The 13,314-nt window shown below is 35.3% G+C and overlaps 1 protein-coding gene across 1 annotated transcript in view; it reads left to right on the forward strand.

The window, feature by feature from the left end:
• The window catches only part of MUSK (muscle, skeletal, receptor tyrosine kinase), a 167,632-nt gene that overhangs the window by 77,754 nt on the left and 76,564 nt on the right, over nt 1-13,314 (forward strand). The window contains exons 5-7 of the mRNA XM_011966405.1: nt 4,169-4,207; nt 4,603-4,629; nt 10,136-10,260. Of these exons, the coding sequence (XP_011821795.1) occupies nt 4,169-4,207; nt 4,603-4,629; nt 10,136-10,260 (191 nt within the window). The remainder of the gene's footprint in view (nt 1-4,168; nt 4,208-4,602; nt 4,630-10,135; nt 10,261-13,314) is intronic.

Raw genomic sequence — 13,314 nt, forward strand, 5'->3', positions numbered from 1 at the left:
TTTTTATCCATCTAGAAAACACAAGAGTATCAACTCCAAAGCTACTTTAACTAATATGATAATTAATCCTATTTACAAATAAAACACATATTTATGTACACATATATTAACAGTTTTCCTATATAGCAGAAATACCCTATTAGAAATTAATTGTATAACAAGGCTTCTAACCAGGCAGCCTAAATCCAGAGTCTCTTCACTTAATCTTTATGCTATATGCCACTACATGATTTATTACTTACATTGACTTGACCCTAATCACTGAGATAAGAAATTGACCAGTATACCTGAAAGCTCTTTGGAATGCCCATGTTCAAAGGAGCCCTTTCATACATATCTCAAATTCTTTCCCTTCATGATTTCAGTATTTGATTATTGCTCAAACCTTTCCAAAATACCTCTCCCAAAGTGGAGCTAGCCAGATCTTATTTGGCTTCACCTCCAAATTCTGCTTGCTTTATTTGCATGTTTTGTCTTATGATAACTCCATTAGCAGAAAGAGGAGGTCCCTGTGCCATCTAACAAAGCACAAAGAATGTATGATTTCAATCTCTTCTGAGACTTTGACTCTACATGGCCAAATTCCTATTATCTTCTTGGCAGCGTCCACTCTTGTGTCAAAAGAAGACAAACCTTTCCACAGCTCTGCCTGTTTTCTCTTCTGGTTTTGTCTCTTTCTTTCCACAGGTCTATGTAATCTGTATGATTTTACTAGATGTTTTTACTTTTATTTCTATCATGGAATCTTTATGGCTTTCCTTCTTCTATGTAACAATAGATTTCCCCTCCAAATTCTTTCTCCAAACAAGTAATACAGTGAATTGAGTAGGAAAAACTTATTTTATCTTCTCTAGAATCATAACACACACACACACACACACAAACATTCACGTTCAAACTTGGGTAGATAAACTATTAGGAAGATATTAAAAACAAGGGTTGGATATTCATGATTTTCAATGAAATTAATGTGCTGTGTCATATCACTAAATAAAAATTATGCAAATATGTCTGCATAGAAGCTGAGCACTTAGGATCTTGCTGTTCTTAGAATTTGTTAGACTCTCTCTGTGTTAACTTTGTTCTGAGTACCACAAAATAAGAGAAACGTGAGTTCAAAAGTGAGCAATCAGAATGTTAAATTGTGGCTATCAATCTTGGAAACAAAACTATTTGATGAATTTCTTTTTTCATTCTTGTTAGGTGGATAGAAGTAGGAAAAAGGTCTTATATATAGTGATTATAAAGAGATTGGTTTTGGTTTGATTTTGAGTTACAGATATTCTCTCTGTTTTATAGCACAGTTGTTCAAAATGTGTTGCTACTATGGTACTGAGTTTCTCATAAATAAAACTTTTCAAGAAAATTATGGATTACTATTTACCTTGGATGTTGAAGTGAACTGAATAAATTATATCTTCAATTAGTCCAATAAGAGCAGTCATTGATTATTCTAAATATCCTATTGGACAATTCCAACAAAATCGGATGAAAATGACCCACTAATGCAACTGGCAAATGACTTGTTTAACAATAAGCGTGTTCTTTTTTCTGCAAGAGACTGTGCTGGACTTTAGAGGAAAATAAACCAACAACAAAAGTGTGATACTAATCCCAGTTTAATTCTAGCCCTAACCTCCCTAAAGAAGATTACAAATCAGTTTGGAAGACAAGAACAATGCATTACATATAAAACAGTTAAATAAAAATTTAGTCATTAAATGGGAATAAAGAATATGAAGCAGAATATTTTAAAATTGATAAGTGGTAAGACAACAAGTTCAGAAGTCAAGGGTGATCATAGTAGGCTAGGCAAGCAGGATATGTGGAAAAACTAGGACTACTGTTTGAGCTTAAAATGACCAACAAAGTCATACAGTGAATAACTATACCTGAGCTGAAATAGGCCTATAGACTTTACTTGCATAATTTTCTCTAATTTAAAGTAACCTCAATTGTGTGCACATGCATGTAAATGTGTGTATGTTAATGCATAAACATATATAAATTTGTATCTATAAAGAGGTATAAAATATTTGCATTAGAAAGAAATTTTGATAGTCTATAACTGAAACTATAATTTCTGGTAGAACTTCCAAGCTTCCTCCTAGGAAAATGACAAATCTTAGACATTCTTTCATTTCTTGAGTTCATCCACTGTTTATTTACAGTGGATGAAATAGGTGTATTCTTTCAAAATTTTGCACTGCTTCCAATCCCAAACAAATAAGGCAAAACAAACAGTAGTAACAGCAATAACATCAAAGTGAAAAACGTCAAAGGAAAATTAACATTGTCTAAAATTGAGCCTATACTCAAAGTAGAGTTCAAGTATAGTCCTGTATAGGTCATGGAGCAAAACTGAAAGGAGACTCAGAATTGACCTGCAGTTGCCCTTGAACCCTGACAAAGAACACTCTAAGAGAAGAAAATGACAAGTGAATATAATTCTCAAAATTTACTGATGGAAAAAAATTACTGATACTCTTTAACTTTAGTGGAATAAAGTTTTGGAGATACCACAGTTGCAGAATAAAGACACTTAATATCCCTGTAAAAACACCATGGCCATCCCAACCACTCTAAGTTACTTGGCTGATAAAGGGAAAAGAAAAAGGGAGAGAGAGAGTATGTTTTGTTTGTTTGTTTGTTTGTTTTGCTTTGTTTTGTTTTGGGTTTTTTTTTTCCCAAACTTAGAAACAAGCACTTTGTTCTGGGGCTCTAGAAAGTTGTGTCCAGCCCAAAGGCATTCGAATGCAATTTTTCAGGTCTAATCAGGCCCAGTCATGGACCTTTTTTATTTCTCCTGATTGAAGTCTGTGATACAGACAGGGAATCTGCAGTTTCCTAATGTCCAGATGACCAGTTTTAAATATGAAAGAAACTAATATTTATCCAATACCTGTGCTTTTACCAGGCACCGTTAGGAATATTGTAAAAAAAAGATTTCTTCATTTGAAGGTATATTTGATGGACAACCTCTAAATCTCCTTTTAACAATAAATATATTCAATTTAGAAGTTTTAAATAGTTTTTGAACTTGATGCTTAAAAACAAAAACCAAGAATGTACCACTGAGTTGATGGAGGTAGGGAAAGTTCAGACAGTAGAATCTCAATGAGGAATTACAAATTCACTTAAATGTAAGGGGATTGGGTGTTAAGTGTAAATATGAGACCTTCTCATTGGGAAGACTCAATGTCTGTAAAGGGGGTTGAATTTCTGACTCTGCACCTGCAGCAAATCTCTAAGACTTAGACCCTTTGTCCAGAAAATGGGCTAATTTTGGGGAGAGAAAGTGAAGGGTTTCACTATTTATTTATGACAAATATTCAACACTCACAATTCTCTCCAATCAGAAGTTCTTTGAGATGCTGTTGGTCTTGACCAGTCAGAGAATGGAGTCATCTGACTCACCCATTCTGAGAATGGCCCTACAGACAGTATAGGTTTTAAATTGACCATTAAACCTGCCTATAACCTTGTCAACCTTGGCTAAGTTCATCTGGATGGATGCATGGTCCTTGGCATCCATGATGCGGTTGCTGGCAGATCATTTCCACTGCATGTACAGGTTCACAAACTTAGGATGGATAATATCAATTATGTTCAATTACAGAGATGTGGCGAGAGTTAAACGGGATCACATAAAAAATGTGCATGAAAATATCCATAATCTGTGAAGGACTATGCATTGAATGTTGTTATTGTCATTGAAGGTTTGTTAGCAATAGCATGACCATTTTTTACTTACAAATAAATATTGCAGTTGACTTATTACTAACTCTAAGAAAGATTCAAATTGACATGAACAAATAAAACTTCAGGAAAGAAAACTAGAGTTCCATGTGGGGACTATGTCTAACATGGTTATATTAAACATTTTGGAACAATTAATTTGGTTTTGTTATCTCTCTTCTAGGATTTTTAAACATTTATAAATTCTCAATTCTTTCTATCCAATCTAAACATTTTACAATATCCTGTGGACCTTACTTCCTTAGTAGATTCCCAGAAGGTAATGATTTGCTCTTTTCTGCTCTCCAAGCAGCTTCTGTGTTGGTGCAGAGTTGCAGATCTCTGTTGGTGGTAGGTTCTATTCTGCAGAAACCCCCTAATCCTCTGTTTACCACAACATGAGTCTATTGCCATAGAAATGATAGCTGAGATCCCAGATTCAACACCACTGACTTCACAGCAGGGCCTGGTAAGAGGAGACTGTGAGCTAAGAGGGGGGATCGCAATGTATGAGAATAGTAGGCACTCTGTAGCCTTGAAAGAAAGGGTAATTGTCAACATTAGAATAAAAATTCATGAAAGAGCTACATTGTTAGGTGTGCTGTAGTTTATTTTCTGTATAATACTGCCTGGCTAAAAGTAATCATTTTGAAATCTTGTGTCGTTTAATAGTTTGCTTTCAAAAGGTCAGCAGTTTCCCTTGATTGCATTTGTTTCTTACTGAAATAAGAAACAAGCAGCTTCTAATTAATCTTGTTGCACAATTGATGTTTCTGTGGTCAAAGATTTCCCTTTTCATGATGTGTTGTTTTGTTTGCGTGTTTATTGTGTGTGTTTGTTTTGTCTTGTTTTTATTAACAGAAGAAAGTGAACCTGAACAAGATACTAAAGGTATTTTTTTTTTCTTTCTGCATGGCTTCTTTTTAAATGTGTAGCTCTTTTCAACTGTTTATTTTTGCTGACCTTATAAACAGCCCTAAGTGCCATTTTTTAAAGAAATAACAAACAATGTATGGGGAATATTAAGTCACAGCACTTAACAGTGTTATTAGATAGGCTTCTTTATTATATAATCCAATATGCTTACTGACCATTTGCATTTCTTAAGAAAGATCGAGTTAAAAGAAATGTTTAAATTTGATGTCTCTGGAAATACAAACAAAATGAAATGAAATAAATCAGCATGAGAGTATAAATCCCACATAGACTGGAAAAGAAAGCTACCCTTTGACTAAAAGACTTTTTGCGGGGAGTAGGGGGCTTTACAGTTTTTGGATAAATGTTAGGATGTCAAGGTGCCAATTTGGTTTTTACTGTGATGATTTCAACAAGATCAGGAGTATTATGCAATTGCTCCAAATCAATAAAAATTAAGTTATTTTAATTGCACAGAGACATATATATGTAGTGGAATATGACTAGAGAAAAATAGCTGGAAATTAAATTTGTTTGGGAAAAATTCTACTTTTTCCTAACAGCTTTCTGTCAACAGTTTCTGTTTTCTGTAAAAAAAAAAAAAAAAAAAAAAAAAAAGTTCCTTGCATTCTGATTAAGCCCCAAACTTTGTGCTCTTCTAACCTAAAATTTGATATTTGGGGGATGAAATTCGTGAATTCTCATGTAATAGAGTTGCCTGTAGGAATTAATCTTAAACTGGTATTATTTAAAACAGTACCTCCTTATACTTCCTTATCTTAGTATCTCATATAAAGTACAGATAATGTTTTCTTATTTTTAAATACTGGGTTGCTTACAACTAAATGCAAGTTAAAAAGCGTTTTGCCTGGTCCTGTGTGATTTTTTTTCTTAATTTATTTCTATCAGTTATTGCTGGTTTGAATCATGTAACCTAAAAACCCTTTTCAAAGGAAGCTAGAAAATAACAAAAGAGCAAGGGAAAAGAAAATCCATGGGAGCTCATTGTGTCCTTTGAAATAACTTCTCAGAAATAGAAATTGATAAGAGACTTAAGTATTCCTCTGGCACTGCTCCCTTACCAAGAAAAGAGAGGTAGTTCATCTGCAGCCAAACCACTCATTTATTTCAGGACTTAATGTGGATCCCTGTCCCTTGGGCTTTTTATTACACTCCAGTGCAACTTCAGAGTGAATTATGCCTTTATCTTTTTACTATATATTACTTCTTAAGATGACAATCAATAATAAAACTGATTATGTATCTGAAAGTGCTTTGAAATAAGGAGAGAACATAATGCAGGTATGTTATAAAAGATTTTAGAATTGCTGGCTTTTTGAGCCCAATTTTGAATATAGGATTCTCCACTTGCAGTTAGCCTGCAAGTCTGCCCAAGAGACATTAAAGCCCCAAACTCATGAATAAATCCCATGAGAGAAAACCCAGAGATAAAAATATTACCTGTGTCTATTTTCCATGTTGCAGATGCACTTGCCTGCCCACAGGAAAGCAAGTGGCTTAGGGCTCACAGTGAATTGGAGAATTATGGATAAGACTATGTACGGAAAGAGTGGTTTGATGACTTTCTTGTTTAAAAATCCACATCAAAACAGTTATAAATGCTTTCCAACTAAGTAATTTAATGCTCCTTCTATTAAGTGGTTTGTTTATGTAACAAAACACTTTTATATTCTTTTATGCAAATAAAGCACTATATAGGGATATTCTATGCCCATTTTATTTAACAAGAAACATTTCATATAGCTTTTTAAATTGATGACCTAGAATGCATTTTCAGCTTGTGACTACCACTGAAATAATGGGATTTACTGTTGACTTATGTCCAAGTTTGTTATTGCAGGTGTATTATTATTCATGGAGTTTAGTCTGGTATTTATTTTTAATTGCAACTGACTTTATTGTTTATGATGCTTGAAAAACATGTCAAAATTTCCCTCATCACCTTTTTATCTTTCATATTTGAAAATGGTAAATCTGAGTATTATGCAATTGCTCAGATAGAGTTAGGTAAAAATATATCAGCTTTATTGCTGATAAGGCTGGAATGAAAAATAAAGATTTCTATTCCATGTGAGAATTAGACTAACATAACTTCTGTTTCCTCATCCTCCTCCTCCCCACCGCACTCTTTCCCCTTCACTCCTAGTTGTAGGATGAAGAAGCCCTGACCTGGTGAACTTACTTACACACATCCTTCTTAGATGCAAGAGAGCTGGGAGACTGATAGCTCAGAATAGGACTGAGATACACATAACATATCCAAGTGCCTTCCCCCAACCTTATCAGAGAAGTCATTATGTTCATTCATTTATTTATTAGTTCACTTAGCAAATATTCATTGAGTGCCTACCATATATATGCACCATGCAGGATTCTAGAACTAGAGATAGATACGTAGATAGATATGTAGATTGTGTCAGTCAGCTCGTGTCAAAAAGCAAAGCAAACCTTACCCTTGTGATGCTTACATTCTAGAGGGGAGAGACAGACAAAAAACAAACAAGCAAACAAATAAATCAGTAATTACCAAATGATTCAGATAGTGTTGTTATGATAAAATATAAACAAGGGTAAGGGGAACGGGGATGAGAAAGTACTATGATAAGGAAACATTTGAGTAGAAACCCAAAAGACATCTGCTATCTCCTTTGAGAAGGGAGGAAGACTGGAAGGAAGGGTGGAAACTAACTTTCAATACTGAAATAAGGGGGTTGAGTTTCTATGTTATCATTTAGAGAATGCGAGAGTGCAGGAGAAAGCAGCTTCCCTTTAATTCCTGGCCTTTTTGTCCTCTTAACCTAACCCACTGCACTTAATGAAGCCCATCGTCAGTGAAAGTATATCTGCCCCCTTCAGGGAGAAGTTTATCGGCAGTCTCACATTCACGAAGCTACCTATAATGTCAGTAGTACTCCTGTACCCGCCTGTGCCCCACTGGAACCCCCAAAAAGTTCCAGTGGAGGGCAGAATAGTACATTAGTTAAATTAATTCCAAAGTCATGTTGAATTGACTGTTTTATTTACTATCCCACACTATGCTTACTTGTGTTGTGCAATGTGGATAATCAGAGGTTTTGCAATAAGCCCAAATGATATTCCAAATAGTAACAGCCAAAAGAAAAAAAACTGCTGTAAATTAGGACAAAATAAAACCTTTCTGATTACTATATTTCCAGGAAGAATTTAAAGTCCCCAAATTAAAACTCTTGGCTTTATAAATTAAAGCAGTAAAACATAATCGAAATTACATTATTCTCCAATTTTTTATTCTGCTCATCTTCAGCCAGAAGGCTTTCATTCAAAAAGCCTTTTTGATTCGAAAAGTTCAAGGGTATAGTCAATGTTACTAGAACAGCTTTCTAGCACATGTGAGATTGAAATGTGCTAGATTTTCCAAATCTCTCAAAGATCCTGCTTGTTTCAGATTCTCAGGGGCAATGGGATCCATAGATGGTCATGCAGTAGTCCCACACTCAAAAAATTTAGGAAACACAAGCATGGCCCCAACCCCTACGAGAGTTATTTTAGCCAGATGATGAACGTGGACTCTATGTCTCCATTATTGTAACCGGAAAACATTAGAAGAGTACCTGGATGCACCCTCACTAGGATGCCTGTCAGTGTTACTTGTTAAGAGTCTACAACGTGTGAATTTAGATTAAGTTGGGAGAATAAGAATCCAAGCAGAGCCATACATTGCATTTGGGTAATATGTCTCTTACATCTCTTGTAGTCTATAATGGATCATCACTCTTCCTTTTTTATCCCCCGATGCTAATGATTTTCCCTGTTAAATGTCTGGGTTTGATTGAATTGCATCTCCATAGTGTTCTTTGAAATGTTCCTCAACCCTTTAATTTTTGTAGCTTGTTAATTAGACCCCAGGATTTACTTAAAGTCAGCCTCAATTTTGGTTTTGGGGGACAGATTCAGCTTCGTTTTAAACATTTGACAGCGTTCTTTGTTATTTTTTTAATAATCTTTTTGCCTTGAAGATAGCACCTTCCTTGCATTTCTTTTCTCCTGGCTTTTGGGCCCCACATTTCTATATCTAAAATGTCAATATCAAAAGATAGGAAGTCAAATTAATTTAAATCTGCAAAAAGCCTTCAATTGTCAGACAAATCAAATGTTCTTTAATCTCTTTAAATTATGCAATGCTTTTTAAGAGGTATTTAACAATCAGACCAACTTGAAACACCGCTCTGGACCTCTTCTATCATTGTCCTGCGTATCTCCTTATCTAGCACATGTGGTCTGCCCATACTTTAGTTTAGAATCCAATCTTTACAAATTTCAATTTAACTAGAACTAAGTTTCAAAGCATTGTGTTAATTGGGGCTTCATACTCTAAGTTCTAGAAATAAAAAACTAGGAGCTTAAAATATATTTACAGTATAATAGGCCATCCAAAAGATTCCATAATAGTTTAAACAAACACTGAATTTGAAGTCAGAAGACCTGAGTCCAGGTTTCTCACTCATCTACTTGTTACCTTGGGAAACCAACTTACTTAAATTAAAAAAGATTTTGTTTCCACATCTGTAAGATAAGAGCAGGAATCTAGCTGATCTCTGGAGTCTCTTCCAAGTTTAACGATTCTGTGAATCTAAGTATCCCACAATTTACAATGCATTGTGAACCTGAATCCCACTCTTTAAAGGTAAAATTTCTTCCTACATCAAAATAACTTCCTCTTACTTAATCGGTGGGGATTCAGGGTCAGAAAGGAATAGAAATTACTCAGTCTCCTGCCTACATTTTATCTAAAATATCCTCTTTTTTTTTTTTTTTTTTGCCCAATATGTCATCTGAAAATTTGACACAATTTGTCTGTCCTCTCACTATGATACAGTTGAGGGTGTAAAGTATAATTATTTGATTAATTCAATAAACTACTATCCTGTGCTTGCTCTGGTCAGGAACTCTGCCTGAAACAATACAGCAGTCAACAAAAGGCAAGGCTTTTGGCTTCAAACAATTTAATGGGAAAGGGGAATTGTAGACAAGTAAAAAATAAATAAGGTAATTTCAGATAGTTGTAAGGTCTGTAAAGACAATAATGTAGACTGCTGAAAAGTGAATGGGGGGAGGATTACACTTGATTTTGGGTGATTAAGAAGGACCTTTCTGACAAAATGTCACTTAAACAGAGACTTGAATGATTCAAGGAACCTACTACTTAAGGATCTGGGGGATGAGTGGTCTAGGCAGAGGAAGAACAAGGGCAAGTTTCTATGTTAAGAACAAGCTCAGTGTGTCCTTGAGTGGTGAGAAATGTAGGGTTATAACATAAACGGCTTGGTGGCTCGGCCATGGCATATGGTATTATCCTTAAAACAGAGCAAACACTGAAGAACTGGACACAGGGGAACATGGTCTAATTTGCATTTTTAAAAGACCGCTCTAGCTTGACCATTTCCTACGGGAGCATCACTCACCACTTCTGTCTTCCTAACAGTTTTTGCCAGGATCCTGCGGGCTCCTGAATCCCACAATGTCACCTTTGGCTCCTTTGTGACCCTGCACTGTACAGCAACAGGCATTCCTGTCCCCACCATCACCTGGATTGAAAACGGAAATGCTGTGAGTGTCATGTGTGTGGGGACTTGTCTGGGGAAGACCCATTGGTGGTGAACTGCAGGATAGACCATATATTTGTAGTTACCCAGATCTCTGTCATTGGTCTCATCGACACCACTTTTGAAAGCCTCCCAATATCTTTGTCCTAGAAGCCACTGCCATAGAAATCAAACTCCAAAAGTTTGCTTCCTTCCTTGTATTGTGAGGAATACTAGAAAACCAAATTCTTTCTTTATGCCTTTGTATAAATGGGAAGTAGTAATAATATCTTCCCATATAAGTAAAATAATTTTCATAAAACTCATCACTGAAAGATTAGTTCCCTGCTAGAGGCTACTTTGATGAAAAGTAATCCGGAGTTAGAATCCATGTCAGTTCAGCATTCTTTTCTTCATTTTTAATAGTAGTAATAATAACTGATGTATATTAAGTAGTTATTTTCAGCCAGGCCCTATTCCAAGCACTTTACCTACATACATTTATTTATTTATTCATTCTACAAATACATATTGAGCTTCTGAACATCAAACACTATTCTAGGCCCTGTGGATACAGGAGTAAACAAAACAGGCAAAGTTATCTGCCCTCAAAGAGCTTACCTTTTCATGGGGAAATACAGGAAAATATATGTTGTATGTGTATGGTGTCAAATGCTATGGAGAAAAATAAATCAGGAAAAGGAGACAGAAAGTTCAACCTTAGGAGAAATCAGAACTCTCCTACACTGTTCATGGGAATGGGAATTACTACAGTCACTATGGAGGATACTCAAAAAGCTAAAAATGGAATTGCCATATGATCCAGCAATCCCACTACTGGGTATACAGTCAAAAGAAAGAAAATCAGTATATTTAAGAGGTATCTCCACTCCCATTTTATTGTGGCACTATTCACAATAACCAAGATATAGAATCAACCTAAGTGTCCATCAATGGATGAATGTATACAGAAAATGTGGTACATATACACAATGAAATATTACTAATCCATAAGATGAATAAAATCCTGTTATTTGCAACAACATGGATGGAACCGCAGGACATTATGTTAAGTGAAATAAGCCAGACACAGAAAGACAAGTATTTCATGTTCCCTCTCATATGTGGGAGCTAAAACAATTGATCTCATGGAGATAGAGAGTAGAATGATAGATACCAGAGGCTGGGAAGGGTAGTGGGGAAGGGGGAATAAAGAGGGGTTGGTTCATGGGTACATACCAATAGTTAGAAGGAATAACATCGAGTGCTTAGTAGCTATATTAGTCAGTTCTCACATTATGATAAAGTAATATCTGAGACTGGGTAATTTATAAAGAAAAGAGGTTTAATTGGCTCATGGTTCTGCAGGCTGTTCAGGAAGCATAATGGCTTCTGCTTCTGGGGAGGCCTCAAGAAACTTACAATCATGGCAGAAAGCAAAGTGGGAGCAAGACGTCTCACATGGCCAGAGCAGGACGAAGGGAGAGGAGAGGTGCTACACACATTTAGACAACCAGATCTCACAATAATTTACTCACTCACTCACTATCATGAGAACAGCACTGAGGGGATGGTGCTAACCCATTCATGAGACTTCTGCCCCCATGATCCAATCACCCCACGCCAGGCCCAACTCCAACACTGCGAATTACAATTCGACTTGAGATTTGGTGGGGACAAAGATCCAAACCATAGCAATAGCACACAGTAGAACAACTATATATAGTTCACAATATTGAACTACATAGCACAATACAGTATTTATTGTGTATTTCAAAATATCTAGAAGAGTGGAATTGGAATGTTCCTAGCACAAACAGATGATAAATTATTTAGGTGATGGATATCCCAATTACCCTAATTTGATCATTACACGTTGTATGATTATATCAAAATTTCACATGTACCCTGTAAATATGTACAAAAATTATATATCTATAAAATTTTAAATTAAGAAACATTTTAAACAGAAAGACCTCAGGAGGAAGATTATATTTTTAAAAGAATGATCAGTGAAGGCTCATTCAGACAAAGACATTTGAACAAAGATCTGAAGGAGTTGAAGGGTGAAGTTACATAGATAACTGGGGGAAGATAACTAGACAGTCTCTGAGATAATGGTATACATGACATGTCAGAAAAACAGCAAGGAGACCAATATGGTTAGAGGTGAGTAAGCAAAGAATCAAGAAATGAGAGGTAGGCATTGTGGATCCTATAGGCCTGTGTGGTCATTTAGACAACTTTGCTTTTATTTGAGTGAGATGAGGTGCCACTGTAGGTCTGTTTCTGTCGTCTGTTTTCCCACTGATTCTTGTTCATTTTGTGTTGTTTCCTTGTGTGCCTAGTTATCTTTGATTATCTGCTGTGCATTGTTTTGAGTAAAAATATCAGGAACTATTTTGAGGTCTAGATGAAGGTATTTTCCTCCAGAGAGAATTTTGCTTGTTTCTGCCAGGGACAAGAGGTTACTGCTAATCTCATACCACCTTCAGCTAAGCTCAAGGTATGAAGCTCCTTGGGCATCCCAGATAATTATAACATGGCCAGTATTTCATTATGTGGACTATTCAACTTGTAGTTCACACTGATAGCTCCCTGATACCTAGTTCTTTTCGATCGTAATTTATTATATCTCTTACTAGACTCTATACCTTAATTTATTATATCTCTTATTAGACTCTTATGGGCACGAAGTTTTGATTTATCTCCTGACTCCCTAAGGCCATCCAAAGGAAAGTTCAAATTTTCTGGGTTTGGAAAATTCTCTAAGGGTAAATGAGATTTCCTTAGTTTGTTACATCTATTAAAATATTTTTTTCAAAGTTTTAATTTTTTTCACTGTTTAACTTTGTCTGAATAACCTAACATCAACATCTGAGACAGAAACCTATCATGGATTTTTATTGTCATTGTATAGACTTTAACCACTTTGGTTTGCACTGAGTCTTTAGTTTCTGGTACTCTTTATGAGGTTAAGAAAATTTATTTTTATTCTTAATTTGATAATTATTTCTAATATAAATATATTTTAAAATCAATAAAACACTTCATCATCAATTACATCCACTTTTTGATG

This window comes from Mandrillus leucophaeus, unplaced genomic scaffold (genome assembly GCF_000951045.1).
Source record: "Mandrillus leucophaeus isolate KB7577 unplaced genomic scaffold, Mleu.le_1.0 Scaffold76, whole genome shotgun sequence".
In the NCBI taxonomy this organism is placed as follows: domain Eukaryota; kingdom Metazoa; phylum Chordata; class Mammalia; order Primates; family Cercopithecidae; genus Mandrillus; species Mandrillus leucophaeus.